Here is a 24,076-nt window from a genome sequence, read left to right as displayed (position 1 = left end):
TGGGCCAGAAGCAAACTATGGCAAAGGGGAGGGACCCATAGTCCCTCCCCTTCTGGGACAGCCCAAGACCCTGTGCCTGGGTCTTCTTCAGCCCCTCAAGTCCCCTGGGCCCTGGGAAGTCCACCTGAGCTGGGCCAGCAGGTTGTGGGTTGAATTCAACTACCAGGCCCACTGTGGGAAGCTTATATGGGCAAAGATGGTGGCCATTAACAGAAGGCGTTTACCTGGGTCCAGGATACCTATTACAATAGTAACAATTGCCAAAGTGTTGTTGGTTTACAGTATATATTAGATGCTACCACCACACACAAATTCTTACATGTATTCTTTTTAACCACTTTATTGAGGTACAGCTGACATACAAAAAGCCGGAGATACTTAATGTATACCATTTGCTGAGTTTGGAATGCACATGTATCCCTTATGAATGTGTAGTTCCACGGATGCTCAGTCTAGGAGGCAGCCAGCTTCCCCAAGTCACTTGCAGCTGAGAAGTGCAGCCTCGATGAGTTTCAGCTGATGGAGGCAATACGGGCTCCTGCTCTTCCTGGGGCCTGAACAACCCCCTTCTTCGGCTTTTAACCCAAGGGCCACTGGTGACACCTGATGTCCTGCATTTTTCCTCCTCTTTTCCTGGACTCTGGAAACCTTGTGCCAAAAGTCCTCCTCTGTGTATCATGCTGATTTGGCACACTCGGGCTGTTGATCTGGCACGTGCGGTTTTGCTAAAGGTAACGTATTCTTCCACCAATATTCTAAAACTGCCCACGTTCTCACAGCCCCTCCAGGCTTGAGAGTTCAGCCATATTCCCTTGCTGACACCCAGGTCCTAAGTAATTAAAATTCTTCAACTCACCCGATTCAGGGCTCTACTTTTATAATGTAATTACTTACCTCAAAGTCTTATAATTGTCTCAAAGGGACAAGAAATACTCTTCCTTCCTTTCAGTCTGATGCACCCAGGAGGTTTTCCAGCTGCCAGTTAAATGCTGGGCCCGACTGGGTACCCTATGGGCACAGCCCCACCCATTAGCGGGTGGGTTCCCAAGAGAACCCGCAAGTCTACACGAAACCAGCAGGACAAGGCTTCAGTGTGTCAGCAGGCCGCCCAACTAGGCCACTGAGCCTCTGGTGCACCTGGTAAGGTCCCCTGACCCAACTCCCTGCTCCTTCCTCAGAAGGAGGGTGGGCAAGGGAGAGCCTGTGGATGGTCAACCCCACGGAGAAGAGCAGGAAAAGCACTCGAGCTCACAGAAGAGATGGGGGATGGTCATGTGAGCAGGGGGGTCAGGCACGGTCACAGTGGGAAGGCAGGTGACAGGAGACGGGCGGGGAAAAGACCTGTGGGAAGGGTCCCTCTGCCAGGGGAGGGAAGTCCAAACCAATACCATTAGGTGGTTTCTATTTTTTACCTGATAAAGTTTCACGTATCCACTCAAGGGTTTGCTTGATGTTCTGCCCACATAGTAGAAGACAGGAGATAGATGGTCCGAGGCTTTAGAATTTGGCACTATCGGTTTCCAAGTACAGGGAAAATCCACGAAAAATGAGTGAGTACTCGTACTCAGTCTTCATTCCATTCCTGGTGCAGACAGCATATTGCTCCAAAGAAGGAGGCATGCATAACAAAGTAAAGGGACATCGAAGATGAGATCATTTAGTCAACATCCTCATTTTACACGTGAGAAACCTGAGGCCCAGAGAGGTGCCCAGAATCACTCAGTTGATAATTGCAGAACAAGCAGGTGGGGCTGAACTCTGGCTCCCGACTCCAAGCCCGTGTGTTTTCTTCCCTTCCGTCCTGTCTGCTAGGCTCCCGTCCTGGCTGCCAGGGCTGTCTAAGGGTGAAAGTTTGCCTTGGAGCGCCCTCCTCTGGCTCTGGCCAGCCGAGGAGCAGTTAGGGTATAGGCCAGGGCTCTCAAATTCAAAGTGAGTGCAGCAGAATCCCCTGCAGGGCTAGTTAAAACGCAGACTGCTGGGCCTACCCTAAGAGTTTCAGATTCAGTAGACCTGAGGTGGGGCCCAATAATTTACATTTCTAACAAGTTCTCAGGTGATGCTGATCTGCTAATTTAAGGACCACTAATTGAGACTGGTGTAGGCAGAGGTCTTGTGAATCTTACAGATAGAATAACAGGGTTCAAGTCCCAGCTTTGGCACACAGATCCTGTAACCTCAAACACAATGTTGTTTAATCTCTTGTTATCCAGTCTCTTCATCATATGACAGTAACTATAATGACACCCATAGGGTTAATGTGCAAAACTAATAAATCAGACGCAGAACGACCTGAGCAGGGCCATGCTGAGGCTGTGTGGAGACACAAACTCACAAGTAGATGGCCCTTGTTGGAGAGATGGCTCGGTGGGCCAGGGAATGTCTGCGGTGGCAGAAACGTTTTCTTATTGCTGCTCAACATTCTACAAATCCAGCAGAAATGGTGTTCATTCTTGCCCAGTTATTGCCGGAGGGATTTAGGGCCTGGCCTGGTTTGCAAAGACGAATGCCAGTCCGGGCCCTGGAGGAGCAGCTAGGTGCACGATAAGCATGCAAATCCTCATAATTACCCTGCCCAGTGAAGCGCCAGGGAAGGAGCCCTGTGCCTCCGAGCACAGAGCAGCCAACTACGGGAGTCATGCAAGGCTTCGAAGGGCCCTCTGACTTTGCAGCAGAGTGCTGAAGGGTGAATGGGAGTTCCCTAAGAAGAGAAGCGGCAGGGGGCACCAGACGGAGAAAAGAACACACTCGAAGCAGTCCCAGAGCTCGAACACGCAAGACACGGTCAGGGCAAAAGGAGTAGCAGTGCTGTGCAGCTGGCGCTCAGTGGGTCTGGGGACAGAGTGGAAGAGGGGGGCTGGCCAGGAAGGGAGAGAGAGGTTCTGCAAAACCCCAGATGCCATGATGGGGAGTTTAAACCTGATCAGGAGTTGGGTGGGGAGCCACTGAAAAGATACCCACCTCCGTCCTGGGGGGTTATCTGGGAAAAAACACCCTGAGCAATCCGAACGCTGAAGACAGTACCGCACCCTCCCCAGCTTTGCCACCCATGTACTGTAACCTTAAACATAGTTGGTTAATCTCTCGTTATCTGAGTCTCTCCACTGTATGATGGCAACTATAATGACCACCCATAGGGTTAACTTGTAACACTAATAAATCAGATGTAAAACAACCCGAGGAGTGCCGTGCTGAGGCTGTGTGAAGACTCAAACTCAAACACACAAGTAGATGGCCCTTGTTGGAGAGACAGCATGGTGGGCCAGGGAATGTCCACGGTGGCAGAAGCGTTCTCTTATTGCTGCTCAACATTCCACGAATCCAGCAGAAATGGTGTTCATTCTTGCACAACCAGCACCCTCCTCAGCACTCCCAGTGCCCAGGAGGCTCCCCTGCCAGGAAACCCAGCCCAGAAAGGCCTCCCGCACAGGGCGGTGGCGGGAAGGCAAGAGGAGCCCAGGGGCAGCGGCTTACCTCTTCTCTCCATCAGATAGGTTTCCTCATTCCCTCTGCCCTTGGGTGTGGAGCCACTGGGAGAACAAAAGGGTGTTATCTCAAATGCAGGAGTGTGGGCGCCTGTGGGGGTGGGAGAAGGAGCGGCCTTGGCAGGCAGCAGTGATGCAATCCCGGAAGGAGCCTGTGGAAACCTACACCTGGGGGGCGAGCCCCTTGCCTCACTGAACCCTCGGGATGTGGAGGGAGCCGGAAGAGGCCTGAGAGCCCTTCTGCTCCAGGTGCCATCATTAAAGATGAAATAACGAACACTCGGAGGTTGGGAGAACTGCCCATGACCCCGTGGCGGGCCAACGCCTGTCCCTCTCCGCCCCCAGCTGACCAGTGAGATTGCTGGGAACACTGGTGGTTTCTGCGTCCACTGACCTCCCCCCAGCCGCCCCCCATCCTGCAGAGTCTGTCCCATAGTCTGGGCCAGCCAAGTCCCTGCCCCTCTTTCAGATTCAGTCTTTTGTTTCCAAGCAGGTATGTGCTGGAGTGTGCAGAAAGGGGTCTCCTCTATTTTAGAACACTGTAATGGCAAGAAACGGGGACAAACTGCTATTCTAATTGCATGGGTTTAGGTTTTTCTCCCAGTCCCTCTATTTCCTGTGGAGGTGGAAGCAAATTGCTCTTGTGGGAATAATCCCGTTTGTTTTTAGGAAAATATTTTAATAGGTCTTTGGGTTATGCGGGGATAAAACTTATTCTGGAGAAGAGACAATGCGATTCATGTGAAGCTGCAGGCTCTGGTTGTAATTGTAAAAAGTGGTTTTCTTTTGGAATGAATGGCATCCCCTCAGAGTTCATGAGGAATTTTGTAAATGCTGCAGCCTGGCCTTAGCCATGCTGTGGGAGTGGAGGGAGGGCCGGTGCCCACAGTGGGAGAGAGCAGCACCCAGCCGGAGACGGGCGCCCCAGGCTGTGCGGGTTCCCAGCAGTCCTCACAAGCACTGCAGGAGGGGCTCAAGAAAGGCCTGGGCCGGCCGGCCATCACTCTTCTGTTAGGGACAGTGGCCTGTCCCTCTGTGTGGCAGGGCTGCCCGGAGCATCAAAGCTGGTTGGAAACCCACTGAGTTTCATTGCAAAAAGACAACAGGGTCTGGCAGAACTGCCACACCCACCCCACCCCACCCATGCCCGCCACCGCAGGACTGAGCACCCCCACCCCTGCCCCCAGAGCAGAGCCTCATCCACCCTCCGCTCTGTTCCTTGAAGGCCTGAGGTCTGATGGGATGAGAACAAACCCAGTAGACCCTCTTAGCTCCTAAATGTTTTACTTTGAAATTTTTCTTTTTCCTAAATACATTATTTAGAAAAGGTAAAGTACTTTATTTTGAAAAAATCTAGGAAACTGGGTTAGCCTTGGATTAATGGTGCATATCCTGCTGGTCATAGGGACCTGGGTTTCTGACAGTGACCAAGGGAAGGAATAAACGGGCATTTGGGGGCTAAAGCACTCCTACCTGATACTAATGTAATAATTATACTAACCTATTATTTATGTAATAATATAAACATTACGAATATAGCACTGTATACTTATATTGTTTTATAACATAGTATAAAATAATTAAAAATAACTTATGACAGAAAATCTGTTAATATAAATGTACTATTTATAGAAAATATATATTTAATATGTAAATGCGTAAGAACCATAAATATCACCAATTGTCCTACCGTGGAAACTTCATGTCAACATCCATTTGGGGGCACTTCCTTCCATTCCTCCAAGCACACAAACAAAAAACAAGCAAACAAGTATGTAGATACACGGAATATCCACCCACGCTTATTTTACAATCCCAGCGAAAAGAGAGTGTGCTTCCCCCTGGCTGGTGTGGCTCAGCAGATTGAGTGCAGGCCTGCAAACCAAAGGGTTGCCAGTTCGATTCCCAGTCAGGGCACATGCCTGGGTTGCAGGCCAGGTCTCCAGTAGGGAGCACACAAGAGGCAACCGCATATTGATGTTTCTCTCCCTCTCTTTCTGCTTCCCTTCCCCTCTCTCTAAAATAAATAAATAAAATCTTTAAAAAGAAAAAAGAGAGAGTGTGCTTCTTTTCCAATGGTCCTAGCAGTCCCCAGGCCGGCTCTCACCGGCCCAGCATGGGTCACGTGCCTAGCCCTAAACCTGAACCCCACAAAAACCAAATTAACCCATAAAACAGTTCAAATGAACTAAATATATACTTTTCTGAGCTTTTATTCTTAATGAAATAAATGGACCATGCATGTTCTTCGCAAATGTAACTCACTAATGACAAATATTATTATTTTATTATATCCACCCTTTCCCCATTGTCTCTCTTCCTCTCCTTCCTGCTGATCTATTTGTCTGCTGCTTCCTCTCTCCGCCAAGCCTCGCTCCCGCCTGGGTCAAGCAGCCTGTGGCAGACTGGCAGGAGAACAAGCGCTATTTATAGCAGTGTTTCCTGGGGCAGCGTGCTGTGCTGTGACATGGGAACACACCATTTAAGGGAGACTTCTGTCTCTCACTGCAGCCACAGTGGCTTTTGAGAACCTTGTCCACAGTGAGGAGGAACGTAAGAACACACTCCTCTGTCCCCGCAAAGGCCAGCCCTGCCTTTTACACGCCTGGGCAGCCACTTAGGGCACAGACTGTGGTAGACCAGGAGTCTGTCACGCAGCGGGCGCCTGGCATGGACGCATTTTTTGTCAGTGGGCCTCCAGAAGAATTGAGACCAGCAAAAAATAACCAAGCCAGAGCCTGGAGAGGACATGGATGTGAGAACTGGCGTTTGGTTTGGTGAGTTGAAGGCTGGGAACAGAGCAGGGACTATAAGGACCCAGTGGTGTAAAAGTCTTATATGAAACCTTGGACACGTGAAATAAGTAGTTCAATTTAAATGAATTTAAGTAAAATGTGTGTACACACTGGAATTGAATAATTGAGAAAATTCATGGCAGATAGTGGGAGCCAGGTTTCTTATTGTTGGAGTAGATGCTTCCAGATAAATCAGAGGAGATGAGTAGAACGATCCATGTGCTAATGAATTAGAGTTGAAGACATTAGTGGGAACTCATGTGTAACTTACTATAGATACAGATGGTCACATATGGAAATACTTATGGATGTGTGTACACACACCTCTATTTCCTTGCTTTGTTAGCCAAGACACCCCAGTGGCAACAAGCACACATAGCGCCCAGAACTTGGTTTCTAATACCACTCTCCAACACAAAGACTAGGTCATCTTAGAGAAATGGTTGATTCTGGAACTGGGGCAGCAGATATACAGGATAATCTAGGAGCATCTTGTAGTACCAAAGAGTAAGGAAGAGCTCAAAGGCTCCACAACAACTGGGGGAAAGAACCCAAAATTACACGGGAGCCAAATGAAAGATCTCTCAATAGCCAAAGCTGGAACAATTTGAGCAATAAAAGAAAGTATTATTGTATTATAACCAAAAGTATAAAATAAAGATCCCTGAGTCCATACTGGAATGAATAAATAATTGAATAATTAAACAAATGAGGGAGAACAGATAAATCTCCCAGGCAGAAGAATTCCCAATAATTTGTGTAGATGCTCTGCCTTCAGGGAAGTGGAGCATAACTCCCCAGCCCTGAAACCTGAGCTGCCTACAATGACTTCCTTCCCTGAGTACAGTGTGGAAGGAGGGGATTAACTTCACTTGTGCAGTGTCAAGTTCTACCCTAGCCAGATGGTCAAGGTCAACATCAGAAGTGATGTCATGTCCATAATGTGTACCTTTGATATAATGTGATGAGAATGGTGCCTCATCTCTGTAGTCTTCCTCCCCCAGAAACTCTTAGCCCAAGTCTAACAATGAGAAAAAATCAGACAAATCCAAAGTGAGGAACATTCTACAAAATATCTGACCAGTGCTCCCCCAAACTGTTAAAGATCATCAAAAACAAAAAAAAATCTAAAAAAAAGTCACATTCAAGAGGAGCCTAGAGAGACGTGACAACTAAATAATGTAGTGTCCTGGGTGTGATCTTGCCCCCTAAAAAAGACATTGGGGAAAACTAAGGAAATCTAAACAAAGACTGGATTCGGTCAGGAACGGTACATCGACACTGGCCCATCGTGATGTGTGCACCACACTAACATGAGAACTTGGTAACGGAAGGAACGGCTGTGGGGTGTATGAGAGCTTTGCACCATCACTGTGATTTTTCTATAAATCTAAAACTATTCTAAAATTAAAAGTTTATTTTTTTAAAAGTCAGTGATTGCAAAATATGAATATTGACTATTTCTGGATGGTAGGATCATAATGTTTGCTTCAATGTACTGCTCAAATTTTCTATAAAGTATGAGTTATTTATAAAATCTGAAAACCCTTTAAAGTATAAACTTCCAGTCTGAGATAACAAATTGATCATATGCCTTCACCTCCTCTCCCTCACAGACCCCACAAAACTTTTTGAAAAGAAAAGACCCATGAGAAGACTTCTGCCAAGATGGAAGCGTAGGTGGAGACGCTGTGCTTCCTCACACAACCAAGTTGAGAGACAACTAAATATTAGCGACAGAAAACACAGCCAGAACACAGAAAATTGAACTTTTCGGAAGTCTGATAACAACAAATTCTTCAGCCTGACCAGTAAGAGGGGCAAAACCAGCAGCTGGAGGAGCGGGGTTGCACAGGAAAACTCGGTCAGACGACTCAGGCGCACGGAACCCAGGTGCAGGGTTGGACCTGGTGGGCGACTCAGCAAGCAATCGCGGGGAAACAGCGAGGGAGCAGGGCTGCGGGTTGACTGTGGTCTCGCATCCGTGTGTGTGGATAGACAAGCGAGGGAGTGGGTGATTGGACAGGCCCCAGCAGGCCCCAGTGGCGAGCAGCAGCAGAGGGTGCTGCCATTTCCCCACTCTGACCACGCCCCCACATATAGCGTCACAACCCAGGGACCTGGGAGTCCAAGGCTCCCCTCCTCATACTTAACTTAATGGGCTTGAACAGAACAAAAATGGCTCAAGATCTCAAAGCCCCAGAGCCTATAAATCTAAGTGATGAAGAAATAGCACAACTCTCAGATGCACAGTTTAAAACACTGGTGATCAGGATCCTCACAGAACTGGTTGATTATAGCCACAAATCAGATATACATATGAAGGCGAAACTAATTGAAATGAATGGAATTACACAGGAAATCAATAGCGATGAAAAGGAAAATGGGTCTCATATCAATGGAGTGGACCAGAAGAAAGCAAATAATGGCCAAACAGAAAAGAGTGAAGAAGCAAGAATTCAAAAAAATGAGGAGAGTCTTAGGAACCTCCAGGACATCTTTAAACACTCCAACATCCGAATTATAGGGGTACCAGAAGGGGGAAAGGAACAGCCACCATTGGAAAACTTATTTGAACAAATAATAAAGGAGAATTTCCCCAATCTGGCAAAGGAAATAGACTTCCAGGAAATCCAGGAAGCTCAGAGAGTCCCAAACAAGTTGGACCCAAGAAGGAACACACCAAGGCACATCATCATTACATTAGCCAAGATTAAAGTGAAGGAGAGAATCCTAGAAGCAGCAAGAGCTAAGGGGACAGTCACCTACAAAGGAGTCCCCATCAGACTGTCAGCTGATTTCTCAAAAGAGACCTTACAGGCAAGAAGGGGCTGGAAAGAGGTATTCCAAATCATGAAATCCAAAGACCTACATCCAAGATTGCTCTATCCAGCAAAACTTTCATTTAGAATGGAAGGACAGATAAAGTGCTTCTCAGATAAGATCAAATTCAAGGAGTTCATCATCACCAAGCCCTTATTATATGAAATGCTAAAGGGACTTATCTAAGAAAAAGAAGTTAAAAAACCATGAACAGTGAAAGGACAGCAAACTCACAGTTATTAACAACCACACCTAAAACAAAAGCAAACTAAAAGGACAGCTAGATCAGGAGTGGAAACATAGGAATGAAGATCTCAAGGAGGGTTAGCAACAGGGGAGTGGGAGGAGGAGAAGGGGGGAGAAGGTACAGAAAATAAGTAGCATAGACAGTAGATAGAAAATAGATGGGGGGCCCAAGAATAGTATGGGAAATATAGAATCTAAAGAACTTGAGACACATGGTCATAAACTAAAGGGGGGTAATGGTGGAGATGGGGGGTAGGGTGGAAGGGAATGAAGGGGGGAATAGAACAACTGTAATGGCATAATCAATATAAATAAATAAATAAATAAATAAATAAATAAATAAATAAATAAGAAAAGACCCATGAGACCCCCCCGGCTGGTGTAGCTCAGTGTATTGAGCGCGGGCCTGTGAACCAGACAATCATGGTTCGATTCCCAGTCAGGGCACATGCCTGGGTTGCAGGCAGGTTCCCTGCAGGCCATTTCCCAGCAGGGGGTGCACAAAAGGCAACCATACACTGATGTTTCTCTCCCTCTCTCCTTCCCTTCCCCTCTAAAGATAAATAAATAAAATCTAAAAAAAAAAAAAAAGACCCATGAGAATACAGAGAATGGAGGAGAGGACATCAGTGGACAAGAGAGTTCCGTGATTTTGGGGTGACTGAAAGGGGCTGGAGAGAGAACCAATGGTGAGGAGTGAGGAGATTCTCCCCATGGACTCCAAAGGAGGTGACTCAGAAGTAGCAGTTTCTGCTAGAAGTGAGCTTAAAACAGACTAAACTCTAAGGCAGGGTGTCCAACCTTTTGGCATCTCTGGGCCACACTGGAAGAAGAGTTGTCTTGGGCCACATATTAAATACATTGTGACGCATAATTACTCAAAAAAATCTCATGATCTTTTAAGTAAATTTACAATTTTGTGTTGGGCCACATTCATGCACATCCCAGCCCCAGGCGGCCCGCGGGCCATGGGTTGAACACCCTGCCTTAGGGAAAAGTCGAAAGACAGATACAGAGACATGGCAAGTGTAGGTCCCCTCCCAACCCCACATGGTTAGGCAACCTGGTCCCTGTCACACACTGGAGGTTTTTCCTTTGGAAAACTGAACCAGAGCACCCCAAATTCAGGGGTTCCGGCAGCAGTAGAGGGCAACTGTCTGGATGGAAATGCAGGGGTTAAGGTAAGGTCACTTGTTGACAGGAGGGCCCTCTGCCAGACCCCTCCCCTTATCCCACTCTCAGAAAGGAACGGTTACGGATACGTCCCCTGTGGAAGATTGGAAGCTCTTCATTGGAAAAAAATTCACTAGCCCCAGAGAAAAATTCTGTAAGTGTTGACTTTTTATTGTCTCTCAATGACATGGCCCGAGAGTGAGGCCCGCCAGTCAAATCCTGGCCCGCCCCACACACACAGCTGCCAATCATGTTGATGCTCTCTGTCACACAGGAATGGAAAGCCCAGGACCACCAGGAATTTGCAGAAAGTATTGCCCGTAAAAGAGAGGCCAAAGTAAATACTTTAAGAGAAAATGAACTAAGAGGAAACATAGATGATGTAAGAAGAAAACATTTTTTATTTTTATGTATACATTTAATTAATAGCCTCAGAGATCTAAAAGAAGTTGCAAATCCATGAAAACGTATAGGATGGTATGGACAAGGAATAGTGAGGGAATGACTGAGAGCACTTAGAAATTTAAAACACAATGGCAAAAACAAAAGATTCAACGAAAGAGAGGGACGATGAAAGTGAAGGAACCTCCCAGAAAGTAGAAAAGAAAGACAGACACCCATTGGGGGAGAAAAAGTGTTAGAGGGTTGTTCAAGGCGTCCCAGAAGTTTAAGCAGTTTCACAAAACAGGAAACAAAGGGTAGGAAATTATTATTGTATAATAATAATGTAAGTGAATTTCCCAGAAGTGAGGGATATAAATCTCCAATTTGAAAGTGCCCATTAAATGTCCAGTAGAATGGAGGGAGGGAAGCCAAGGCAATAACTTTGCTTTTCAGAATACAGGAATAAAAGAAGGAACCTCATAACTTCTAGAGAGAAATACCACATCGCTGTGAAGGAGTAAGAAGCGGTGGCACCAGAAATCTCAACAGTGGTACAGGATGCTAGAGAACTCCGGCCCAAAGTTCTGAGTAAAAATTATTTTAATCCTAGAATTCTACACTTATCCAAAAGGGTAAGTGTGGAAGGAAGATATTTTCAGATATGTAAGAACTCAAGTTATACCTCCCACACACCTTTTCTTAGGAAGGTAGTGAAGGATATAATTCAGCGAAATAAAAGAAAGACTAAAGCCAAGAAGGAGGAACAAAGAGACTCTAGAAAACAAAGGAGCAATCCGAAGGAGAAGAGGGATGCAGGGAAGCCCTACACTGATACCTGGGCCCCGGGTGTAGAGAGTAACCATTCTGGATGGGAAGCAGGATGATAGACGGCACGGAAGGGAAGGAGGGAGGGAAAGAGAAGACAGTGGTTTTTGATACACTGGGGTGGTTGGAAAAGACACTGCTAGACGTTGAACAGATACACAGAGAACATTTTGAAAATATTAGCAATAGTTATTAAAAAGAAACTAAGTACAATAAAAACTGTGGTAACTGTTAACTGCAGGAAAAACAAAGTTAGAGGGAATGTAATTCCACGATCGCATTGCTCAGTGGTAAACTGAGACTGGGTAGAAAGAAGCGGTAAAAGTCCTACAGCTGGAAATTTGGGAGAAAATTGAAGAAAGGTATAAAGAATTTGTAAAGAATACTTGTAAATGTTCTAGAAATGAGATAATATAACAATATCGTAGTGAACCTAGAGAACATGAAGAATGAATTTCCATTTTCAAGTCAAGAGAGAACAGGAACTAATTACCTAAAGTGCCAGGGCTGAGGGCAGGGCAGGAAGCCTGTCTCGTGAGAAGCCAAAGGCCAGGAGACGCTGTCTGGAAACAGCCTCCCCGGAAACACTGGGAGCTGAGTGGAAGACAGGGGCTCAGCAGCTCCTCGCAGGCCCGCCCTGTTCCCGGAGGATCACAAGGCATCCCACCAAGAATCAGATTAGTTGTGGTCCAACCTTTTGCCTTCCTGGCCTGTTTGAATATGTGCAAGGTCACGAGGGTACCAAGAGAGCTGTTCCCATGCAGTATCAAGAAATACCAGTGTAGCCGTGGCTGGTGTGCTCCGTGGACTGAGCGCTGGCCCGCAAAACAAAAGGTCGCCGGTTCAATTCCCAGTCAGGGCACCTGCCTGGGTTGCGGGGCCAGGTCCCCGGGAGAGGGCCAGGTGAGAGGCAACCACGCACTGATGTTTGTCTTCCTCTCTTTCTCCCTCCTTTCCCTTCTCTTTAAAAATAAATAATCAAAAAAGAAAAAGAAATACCAGTAGAGCTCTTTCCAGTCCGCACTGAACTACGGGCATCTCTCAGGACAACTGGCACAAGTGCCCCGAGACTGGGGGCAAGACTGGGGGCAGGGGCAGCCCTACCACAGAAGTGAAAATATTAACTGGGACGCCCCGAAGACCCTACCACACACAACCAGTCCGCATGCAAGGAGGCAAGGAGAAGTGCCGAACGTGGGCGACTTCTCCTGGGGCCCAGGGCGCTGTGCACACAAAACCAGGCCGACCAGCATCGTCTATGGAGCGTGTTAGGAGGAGCTGGTCTGTGCGAAGACCGCGCCCACAGCAGCTCACTGCACCGCAGCAACCAGCAACCGCGGAGTCAGTCCCACTTGGCACTGCCACTGGGCCGCAGGAAGGGGTCCAAGCTAAGCGCTGAAAAGGAAGAGATTTTAAGCAAAAAAAATGATCAAAAGAAACTCAGAAGAAACATATGATAGGAAACAGAACAGCACAACTAGCCGTCTTCTAGAGGTGCAGTTCCAGCCGGGCGAGCTCCTCCGTGCACCGCCCAAGGCCAGGCGGCCTGGCCATGCAGACGGCCACGAACTGCGGGGCAGGGAGCTGGGGCTCTCACTGAGGGAACCAAGGCCAGGAAGGCAAATAAATCCTCCTCCCTTCTGTCTTAGCTCATATAATAAAGGTTTTTATTGTTCTTTAAAAAAAAAAAAGAAAGAAAAGAAAAAGAAATATCAGTATGAGCATAAGCATTGTTTAAAAGCAGAACTTACCAGAACAGCTAAAAGAGTTGAAAGTAACTATCTCCGGAAGGAAACTGCAAACAGGGAAGGAGGGGTGGAGAGCCGATGCTTTTATATAACAGATTTTTTAATATGAAAGTTTCCATTTGATTTTTTCTATATACTTTGATAAAAATAGAAATCAGTTTTTCTCAAGAAGCACTGGAGACAGGGGTTGGGCTCTGGCCCGTTGAATCTTTGGTCTTTCCCCGGTAAGTGACGTCGGAAGCCTCGAGCTGCAGCTCAGGAAGCCTCGTGTCCATCCCGTCCCTGTCCCTTTCCAAAGCCTGAAGTCCGCTATCCCAGAAGCAGAGGTCCTGGGACTTCAGGCTGGGAGGACCATGAGGTGCCTAGCAAGAAGAAGGGCAGAAGACACTCACTGAAGTATCATGAGTTTCATAACAATGGGGAAAAGAGGATATCCCAAAACTTTCAGAATGAAAAAAAAAAGAGCTAATAAAGGAGTCCTGGGAATCCGAATTACAGCCGACATCTCAAGGCAGTGCTGGATCCCAGAAACAGTGGCTCCAAATTCCGAGGAGAGATGATTTTACTCCAAAATTCTTCTCCCATGCAAACTATCAAATAAATGCAAGAGAAGATATTTTCAATGCTTGGAAATATTCAAAGTACTTACCTCCCAAGCACTCTTCTCTTAGGAAGCAAAGAGTTGCATACAGTCAGGAGCCAGGAGCGCCAGACCCATCCATGAGCGGGGACCACGGTATCTCCTCTTGCAGCTCAGGGAGATAAAGGAGAGCTGCATGCCACAGAGTGAAACCTGCAGTCTGTGCCGCAGGGTCCACATTTGTACTTTCCACGTAATGTGAAACTATACTCCTAAACAATATTGTGAGACGTCATTGCCAGAATCAGCATTTCCAAAGTATCTGGGCAAAGATAATCACTAAATAGTCCATAAGGGGGCCTTCTCAATCCAGAGCATACTCAAAAGAAAACTCCCATAGAAAATAATTTCTAGAGAATATGAACTAAAACACAAGAACTGCAGAACATATAAGGAAGTGGAGCACCATGAAAAACAATCTACAACTTCAGAAGCTGAAGGACACACAGCCAGGAATTAGATGAAGAGCAGTCAGTATAAAGGGGCTTTAAAACAGTTTTGTCCAAATGAGGGGACATTATGTATCAAACAGGAACGGGCAGCTATAGGACAAGAACACGCATAGGTCAAGAGAATTAGCGATCTGGAAAACAGAGGTGAGGCAGTCTCCTAGGTCACAGCTAGAGACAGCAGATGTGCACAAAAAGAGATGCCGACATTCTCAGAAGAACTCTGGGGAGTATGGATGCACCTGGAGAAAATGATGCTAAGTGAAAGAAACCAGTGAGGGAAAGACAAATACCATATGATTTCACTCATATATGGAATCTAGTGAACAAACTGAACCAATGAGGACAGTAGGGACAGACTCGCAGATGAAGAGCAGGATGACAGCTGGTTGGAGGGGGAGCTTTGGTGGGGAGGGATTGAGCACAAAGGAGAAAGGACTTATGGACATGGACAACAGTGTCATGACTACTGGGAGGAGCGGGGTATAAGGGGACTAAATGGTAATGGAAAAAATATAATTAAGATTATATATATATATATATATATATATATATATAAACCTCAAAGACTTCTGAGGAAACTGGAGAGGATAGTAAATTGGCATTTTTCTAAAAGATAACCATTGAGAATTTTTCAGGAAGAAGGAAATACAGCAGCATTGCAGTGAAGCAAGAGAACGTCGGTAAAGAAGAACGTACTCAGCCCTGGCTGGCGTGGCTCAGTGGCTTGAGTGCCACCCTGTGGACTGAGAGGTTGCCAGCTGGATTCCCAATAGGGGCCCATGCCTGGGTTGAGGGCCAGGTCCCAGGCTGGGGGCGTGTGAGAAACAATCATTTGGTGCTTCTCCCCCTCTTTTTCTCCCTCCTTTCCCCTCTCTCTAAAAATAAATAAATGGTTTAAAAAAGAAATACTCAGAGCCAAGGGAAAGAACGTTAGAAACAACAGTCAGCCCGATGGTGAGCTCGTCATCTGCCACAACAGAGACTGAAAGAGAAGTGATAGCACCGGTGTCCTAATGGAAAACCACTGGGAACAGAAATTGCTGCACGGAATTAAGGGGCTGCCACGCCAACATAAAAAAGAGAAAACAGCAGCTATGTATGACACTGGCCTTGGACTTGGTCGGGGATGGTGAGGAAAGGTTTAATGGAGGCTGGGAAAATTGTGACCCCGTGTTGTGGTGGTACAGCATTCGAAAAGCTGTCACTTGTGAACATTTGGAAGGCCTGGGTAACTAATAAGCTTGTAGATTCAAGAGGTTGCGAAGCAGAATGTTTGGTTGTAAGCCTTGGCTATTACTATGAGCATGTGATGCTGTTCTACAAGACAGGAAAGAGTTTAGAAAAGAACTGGCTGGTTCCAAAGAAGGAATGAAAGGTAAAAAGGAACACAGAATCTGGGGACTTGCAGGGATGGACAATCGGTAGAAAATAAAAGGGAAATGCTTTGTGTCATAAGGCCACCTAAGACACAGACTGGGGCGAAGATTTTTGTTCAAACCACCAGGCAGAACTGCACCGAGTGCCCAGCAATGAGAAGAGCAGGGGCCCAGGTGCCGGCCTCCCCCTTCCTTCTCCGCTCCAGACCAGACCGTCAGCTCCCACAGGGCCAGGCTGGTGGTGCTTGTTTTCGCTCTTTTTCTTGTAAACCTGTAGCCCCAGTCCTTAGCACGTGCCTGACATATAGAGAGGTCCAATAAATGTTTATTAAATAAATGAATAGTGGGCAGAGGCGGGGATGATATCACCTTTGTGTTACTGGGGAAGAACAGATGCCCGAAGATGGTCAAGAAACAAGTCAGAGTCTTGTGGAGGCGGATTCTCCCAACTTCTGGCTCTGGCCTCAAGGTCGCACTGACCCATCATGGCTCTCTAACACCGAGAACACTGGCCATGCCACTCAAATGCAAGGCGCAGATGATCTTTGGGAGCAAAGCAGGGCCCATGGGGGATCCCTGGAGTCCTTCCTCTAGGGTGCCATTCAGACCCGCCCTGGGTGGCTGAAGGCAGGTAGGACAGTGAGACAAATGTCCCATGGACACTAGCCCTTCCCTCCCGGTGTCTCCACTTCAAACTCCACACTCAGCAGGCACTCTCATGACCCTGGGGAGAGATCTGTGCCCTGACCCCTGAACACTGTGCCCTGCAGAGTGAAAGGGGGGCTCTCTGGAGCAGACAGCTCCACCCTGGGCCAGAGGAAGGTGTTGGGGAGGGACGGGGCAGAAGGGCAGGGGGATAACAGATGAGGCTAAATTAATTTTGGAAACCATTAAATCTTTGAAAAGAGAGCGTGTTTTCAGCAGGGACAGTGAATCACTGTGATTTGCAGAAACAGGCACAAGGCAATTAGCCATCTGGATGCTGTGGCTTCCAGTCCCCCAGCGGAAACTGCAAGTAAGCGGAAGGCTGGTCATTACCCAGCCCAGGCCCAGTTTTCCAGGGCCCACAGATAAGTCTGTGCCTCCAGCCAGCTGGGAGCCCAGAGGCTTAGTACAAAAGGTGACTTTGCAAGAGACAGAAAAAAAGGGCAGGAAATGCAACACCAGCCACAGGAGCCAGGACTACTTCCTTCTTCCTGTGAGCTCCCCTCTGAACCCAAGAAGCCATCATGGCCGAGGGGGCAGTTCGTCTGCTCCACAAGCACTTGTTAATCGCTTACTAGGGCCCAGGCCTCGTGCTAGTGCATTAAATCATGTCATTTAATCCTCACAACATGCATATGAGGAGTTCCACCCACTGCACTGTTTCCAAGGGACTCATCCTGTCGTATTCAAGGTGAACAGCACTATCTGGAGTAGCCTTGCCTGGGAGAGATTTTCTTTTTAATCAATGAAGAAATAGAAGCTAAACAAGATGAAGTGAACTTGCTCAAGGTAAGGAGGTTTGAGAATGAGTCTCAAAATTCTTTGCCCTTTCTTAGATGATCAGTATTTGCCAGTTGCTACTCTGTCTGGCTCATAAAGTCGTGAAAACCATGTAATATGCATGGTTTTAAAAGGGTTTTATAAAAGGGTATGAAAGGGTTTTATAAAATGTGGAAGCCATACACAGCCAAGCTGTTCCTACAGAGCAGTTACCCTGCATCTTCTGACGCCCTGTGACGCTAAGGTGCTGCCCCTCCATTCATTCCTAGAAACTACGAGAGTCCTGGACAAGCCCATCCAGGAAAAGGGTCAGCAAGCCTTTCCAGGAGGGGCCTGGACAAACAGACTGGGAGGAGCACTTTGCTCAAGAAAGCCTGACCGACGGACTGTGCTGTGATTTACAGATGATGACAGTTCTGGCGCTGTCCTGCCTTCAGCTCCTGCCACGTGCAGAAAGGCCAAAAGGAGCAAACACTGCCAGAGGGAGACTGCTCCCAGCAGAGGGAGGGAGGCCAGGAAGGGGGCACCAGTTCAACTGGCCAGAGGTCAGCACCCTGCACCGAGGTGCTGGGGCTCCTCGCCCGCCTGGGCTTGCTGGGGGACCCATGCCCGGCCACGTCCTGCTCTGAGCTTTGGCAAAGTATGGCCTCTGCAGAGCCTCAGCCCCAGCCTGCGAGGCCCCACACCTGGATGGCCAGAGTGTTTTCATTTTCTGTCCACATCTGCAGTCCATCCGACCGCTGCTGGCAGCTCCAGCTCTTTGAGCAGGAAAAGCTGAGGGGAGTACAGAGACCACGGACCTGGAGGCAGACAACATGGGGAGGCTCTCAGCTCTGCCTCCCCTTGGCTATGACTTTGGGCGAGGCTAGGGACCTCTTCCCTTGCTTTCTTCATGTATAAAATGGTCTCACAGGGCGGCGGTGAGGCCTGAAGAACAGGCAGGTAATAGAACTCACAAAGAGAGAGCTTCCACACTAAGGTGTCCTGGCAGGGTTGCCAGATCTCACTTGTCAAGAAAAATCACAAACCTGGATTTCTGTGTTAACTTTTCCAATTTTCAAAAGCCTGGGAGGACAGAAGAGGCAAGTCTGCAGGCTGTCCACCCACGAATGTGACGCCTGTGTCCCTGCAGGTGTGTCGGCACACTGCACACCAGAGCAGTTTCCTTCCTCCTCTTGCTGCTCTTCTCCTTTCTGACTGGCTCCCCCAGGCTCTGCCTTTCACCGGAGGTGCCTGTCACCCACACTGTAAACTGGACTGGGGCCCTGGGGTGGCCTGAACCCAAGGCCCTGGGGCAGAGGGAGGACAGGTCTTATGGTGCTTCGAGGCCAGAAGTAGGCCGGGGACAGGACTGCCACCCGCAAGCCCCACCAAGCCTCTTCCCCAGGAGGGAGAGGGAAAGATGAGGAACAGGGATCTTCCGCCACAAAAATGTAATGAATGAATGAGTGAACAAATGAGCCACTGATGCCCCTTGCAAAACTTTGCTTGGCAGTGTGGGGCAGGAGCTAACCTTCTGCTCTTCTCAATAATGTTGAAGGAGCACTAACATTAGGCCTCTTGCAAAGGTTGGTGGGGCGTTTGGCTGGGCGTCCTGGCCAGCAAACTGGCCCAGGTCCAAGTGAAGCAAGCTGACTTCCAGTTCCCAACCAGCATCTCCTGCCTCTGATTAGAATCAGGCTGAAATCTCCTCCCCCAGCGCCTTCCAGAGAATCAGGCTGGGGCTGCCCCCAAAGCAGGAGTGCAGGGCACAGGGGAGGAGGGAAGTGGGTGGAATCTTGCTTCCCAGAAAGGGGCAGTTCCTTCCTAGCACAGGGCCTGCGGGTCTCCCCCACCCGCCCTTTCCCGGACATCCCGGTGTCTCTCACTGCAGCCTTTCCCAGGCAGCGCTCAGGCTGGCCGAGCCCTCAGTGAAGCCGCAACAGGAAGCCACTGGCCCAGAGGCACGCCCCTCCGCTCTCAGCTGTTCCTGGGAAAGGGTGGAAGAAGCCCCCACAGAGCCTCTTTCTTCCTGGTGGCAAGTCCCAGTAAGCCCTCCAGGTGGGGGACTTCCACAGCAGTTCTCCCTCCCTGGGCCCAGGTCTAATGTGGTCTCTTCAGAGGCCGAGAATTCCCCTGGGCCCCGCCCTGGGTTGGAAGGAATGAGGAGAGTGCCTCGTCTCTGCTCCTCTGCAGCTGCCGCTGGACCTCAGCACCCACACGGGCGATGGAGGCTCATCCATCCAAAGATCAGACAAACCTGGACAAGGGACACTTCACAGGACAACAGAAAGATAAAGGGGGGCTCAGGGACTGTTCCAGAATGAAGGAGACTAAGAGACATAACAACTGCACACCCTGGGTGATCCTGCGCTGCATCTCAGACCGCATGCAGGAGGGAACTTGCCGTGCTAGACATAGCCCGTGAAAGTTAACTGTGGACTACACGATAGGCAGTGATCTTGTATTGATGTTAAATTTCCTAAATTTGATCATTAAAGTGTGGTTATGAAAAGGAGTGTCCTTGGTTTGTTTCCTCTGAAGTACATAGGGCTGAAGGGGCATGTCTGCGATGTATTCTCCAAGGACTCAGAAATAATAATAATAATAATAATAAGTACACTATCATTCTCAAACGTGTAAGTAGACAGTTATCGTACGACCCAGCGTCCCACTCCGAGGCATGTGTCCCAGAGAAGTGAAGACGTGTCCACACAAACACTGGTACACCGATGCCCACAGCAGCATCACGCACAGCAGCCAAAATGCAGAAGCAGCTCAAATGCCCACCAGCTGATGAACAGGAGGCAGAATGTAGTTAGTACACGTCTACACACGGGAATGTTACTCAGCTAGGACAAGGTGTGAAGTACTGACACATGCTACACGGGGGTGAACCTTGAAAACACGCTAAGTGAAAGCATGTCAAAAATGGCATTTGATATGATTCCTTTTTTTAAGGATTTTTATTTATTTATAGAGAGGGGAAGAGAGGGAGAGAAACATCAGTGTGTGGTTGCCTCTCACATGGCCCCCACTGGGGACCTGGCCTGCAACCTAGGCATGTGCCCTGACTGGGAATCAAACCTGCGACCCTTTGGTTCGTAGGCCTGTGCTCAATCCACTGAGCCACACCAGGCAGGCTATGTGATTCCTTTCCTATGTGACATCCAGAACAGGTAAATCGACAGAGCCAGAGAGCAGATCCACAGAGCAGAGCTGGGGCGAGTGGGGGGAGGGGCAGGGTAGCTAGAGGGTGCGGGTTTCTGTTTTGAGAAGATGAAGTGTTCTAACTCTACTGTGGTGACAGTTGCACATATCTGTGAATATACTAAAAGCCATTGAGTTGTACACCTTAAATGTGTGAATTGTGTGGGGTGTGAATTAAATCTCAATAAAGCTGTTATAAAAATAATATGTATGTATGTTGAGAGAGAAAGTGAGTGATAAAGCAAATGTGGCAAAACATCATCTGGGAGAAAGACATTCTGAAGTTCATTGTATAATTTTTACATCTGTTCTGAGTTTGAAATTATTTCAAAATAAAAAGTCGATTTTTAAAAAAGAGAGACACTTCCCATCTACCCATCTTCTGTGGGCAGGGACTGGCTGCAGTCCAGGCTCTGGAGTCTGCCCAGCTGGACTCCAAGTTCAACTGCACTAATTACTAACGGTGTCACCTGGAATGAGGCACTTGACCTCTCTGGACCTGTTGTTACCTCATCTGTAAAATGGTAATGAGGCCAGTAGGACTCACCAAAGAGACCCATTGTGAGGACTGAAGACAGTGCACAGAAAGCTCTTAACGTTTTATGTGCTTAACAGTGGCCAGTGAATACTAGCTATTATTATTCATTCATAAACAATTTTTTAATAATGTTTTTCTTTTGTATCACAAAAGGAGTCCGTGTTCATTACGGGGAGGGTCCTGACTACTCAGCCTATAGGTGCTGGAAAGGTTGTTCAGAGGTTCTGCTTGGATAACAAGGCAGCTCACACAGAGAAATAGGGACGTGCCCTCCGGGAAGAGGAACCAGCACCTGCCAACCAGCCGGGCACGGGCCTGGCAGGGAGGGACAGCAGTGAGGCTGGGACCACATCACCAAGGGCCCTGAACGCCATGCCAGTTTTCTAGACCACACAGCACAGCCTTCAAGGTCAGAGTAGGCTCCCAACCTTCCAACTCTCCCCTTAAAACATAGTCAGTAGTCGGAGTCCTGACCTGAAGGCAGATTGGCCGAGTTCAGATCCTAGTAGTTTGCTCACCAGCTGTGTGACCTTAGGCAAGTTATTTAACCTGTCTGAACCTTGATGTCTCATGTTGATAATGGAAAAATAAACCAAGCTCACTCAATGGTTGTGAAGATTACACGAGTTTACAGTAAATTGCTTAGAGCAATGTCTGGAGCACAAGAACAGCCAGGTATTTGTTATTGTTTTTCACCTAACATCACCTCAAGCCTCTCTGCTAGCAGCTGATTCAGTAATTTAAGCCCAAGAAAGTGCAGTCAAGACCAAGGTAGATGCCCAGGGCTCTGTGGATCAAAGGAGCTGGCTGTTTGCCAATGCTGGAGCCGGGAGCTCCCTTCCAGCCCAGCCCTGAGAGTAGGGAGGGGTCAAGAAAGGAACCTTCTTACTTTGGGGAGCCCTCGGCAATGTCTGGTCCCCCCCATCAGGAAGTGTCTCTTGGGTCTGGGCCTGGACACACACAGCTGCCCCCGTCTTGAGGAGAAAGCTGTGATGGGAACACTTTTCTCTAGGGAGGAAATGGGCAAGGAATGACATTGTGTCCCCCCAGTATGCAAATCATCTCATGACACAAATGGTTTTGTAGGAAAATGCATCCTGTTCCTTCCAGAACATTTTCCTGGACGTCTGGGGGGAAACCAACTGGTCAGGGTCAGAACAACTATTCAGGGAGCTCCCAGTCACTGACCCACATCCCTCAGGCCTGAGGGGTGGTGGAGAGGAGAGGCCTGCAGGCTGAGCAGCAGACTGGCCTAGGACCCCTCCCCCAGCGGCCTCTCCCAACCACCAAGGAAGGGCTAGGAGGCTGGTGGAGCAGCACCTGGGCAGCCAGGCATCCTGGCTTCCAGGGCTGGTTCAGCCTCTAACCCACGGTATGACCTTGGATGAGTCCTTTCTCTAGGCCCAAGTTTCCTGGTGTATAAAATGAGGTTAAATTAGATCAAGTGTTTGCACTGGGGAGACACAGACCCTTAAATTATAACTGGGCTTCAGGGAATTGGTGCCACCCTCAACGGTATGCAAATTTCCATGCAAGCATGTATTTATCTGGGGATGTGTGTGAAGTTGTCATCCGTTCACAGAGGGATCTATCCCAGACAAAAGTTTTGGTGATATCTGGGGTCCCTTGAGCTGGCTGCCGGGTCGATGGAAGCTTCTTGAAAATAAGGATGTATCTTATAACAACTGCATCGCATACTATCTGGTACACAGTAGATGCTCAACAAATACTTGTTGAATGAATGAGCAACACTTATCAAATACGGGGTAAAGTCCACAGCAGACACATTCATGGGTGACACACCTCAGCTGTAGAGTCAGGTGGCCAGTGATGACAGGCAGGGGAGGGGAGAGGGTGGTGGGGAGGGGAGAGGGTGGTGGGGAGGGGAGAGGGTGGTGGGGAGGGGAGAGGGTGGTGGGGCAGGAGGTAAGGGGCCTGAACATGCATCCTGGAATCTGCTCAGTTCACGGGCGGTCTGGCTTGGACATCTGGTCTCCCCAGGGCAAGTGCACGTCTAGTGCCCCCTTGTTCCAATCCGAAGACTCAGCCAAGCCAAACTCAGCCCCAGGTTCAGCAACTACATCGGTTTGGTTACAACAATGAAAATTCTCAAGTTTCTCCAGACAGAAAATCCATCAAACCTGAAGCATGCGGCTCCCTGCCTGGCGGTGGGAGTCGGGGGTCACTGGAGGGATAGCACACAGTGTCCCCCTGCAGCCCGCAACCAGCCCCCTGCCCTGCCAGCGCCCACCCTTCCAGGCCCGGCCCCACCTGGACTCCTGGCTGAACTACTTCACTGTGTAGCATCTTCGAGCATTCTCTCTCCACTCACACCTTCTCCTTTGCCTCCAAATATACACCAGTCTTCCCCGGCCTTAATTAAAATGCCTTCACAAGAATTTTTCTATCTGGAGAAATGCTTATGGCTTGGTGGTAAGTGAAGAAAAATAAAAGAGGGAGATACAGAGTGTTTATCTATAGTCTACCCCAAAATATAAAAGAGATGGGAATATGTATACTACATATAATACTTGTATATTATTATTTATGCATGTGTTTATAAAATATGACACCTTAAAATGCTGTCTTAAGACCATCCTATTTCTCCCCATTTCTCCATTTAGGAAATGTGCTCAGGCAAGACGCTCTGGGAACTCAGAAGCAGAGGAGGCGCAGGACTGGGGCTCCGGGAGGTTCTGCACAGCAGGCCAGGTTCTGGGGAGGACACTCTCTGGACCTGGCTGAAGGAAACTCATCCTGCTCTCATGCCCTGGGAGGCCAGGCACGAGAAGAAAGGTTTCAACAGGTCAGAGCCTCCCAGACAGGACCTCGGCCCACTGGGAGTACGAGGGCGGGGTGGGTGCAGAGCCCAGCAGGAGCGGGTTCCCTGGCAGAGGGAATGGGAAGAGCTGGGGTCAGG

General features: G+C 48.4%; 1 protein-coding gene across 1 annotated transcript in view; it reads right to left on the bottom strand.

Annotated features, from left to right (window-relative positions):
- Positions 1-771: 771 nt before the first annotated feature.
- Positions 772-24,076, bottom strand: part of LOC128627723 (uncharacterized) — a 50,117-nt gene continuing 26,812 nt past the window's right edge. Inside the window, exons 2-3 of the mRNA XM_053667156.1 lie at positions 3,472-3,527; positions 772-1,602 (exon numbers count right to left, since the gene is read on the bottom strand). Of these exons, the coding sequence (XP_053523131.1) occupies positions 1,565-1,602; positions 3,472-3,527 (94 nt within the window). The 3' untranslated portion in view covers positions 772-1,564. The remainder of the gene's footprint in view (positions 1,603-3,471; positions 3,528-24,076) is intronic.

This window comes from Artibeus jamaicensis, unplaced genomic scaffold (assembly GCF_021234435.1).
Source record: "Artibeus jamaicensis isolate MK-2021 breed Jamaican fruit bat unplaced genomic scaffold, CSHL_Jam_final contig_465, whole genome shotgun sequence".
Lineage (NCBI taxonomy): Eukaryota > Metazoa > Chordata > Mammalia > Chiroptera > Phyllostomidae > Artibeus > Artibeus jamaicensis.
Note: the sequence above shows the minus strand (reverse complement) of the source record. Positions and strands in the feature narration are given on the sequence as shown.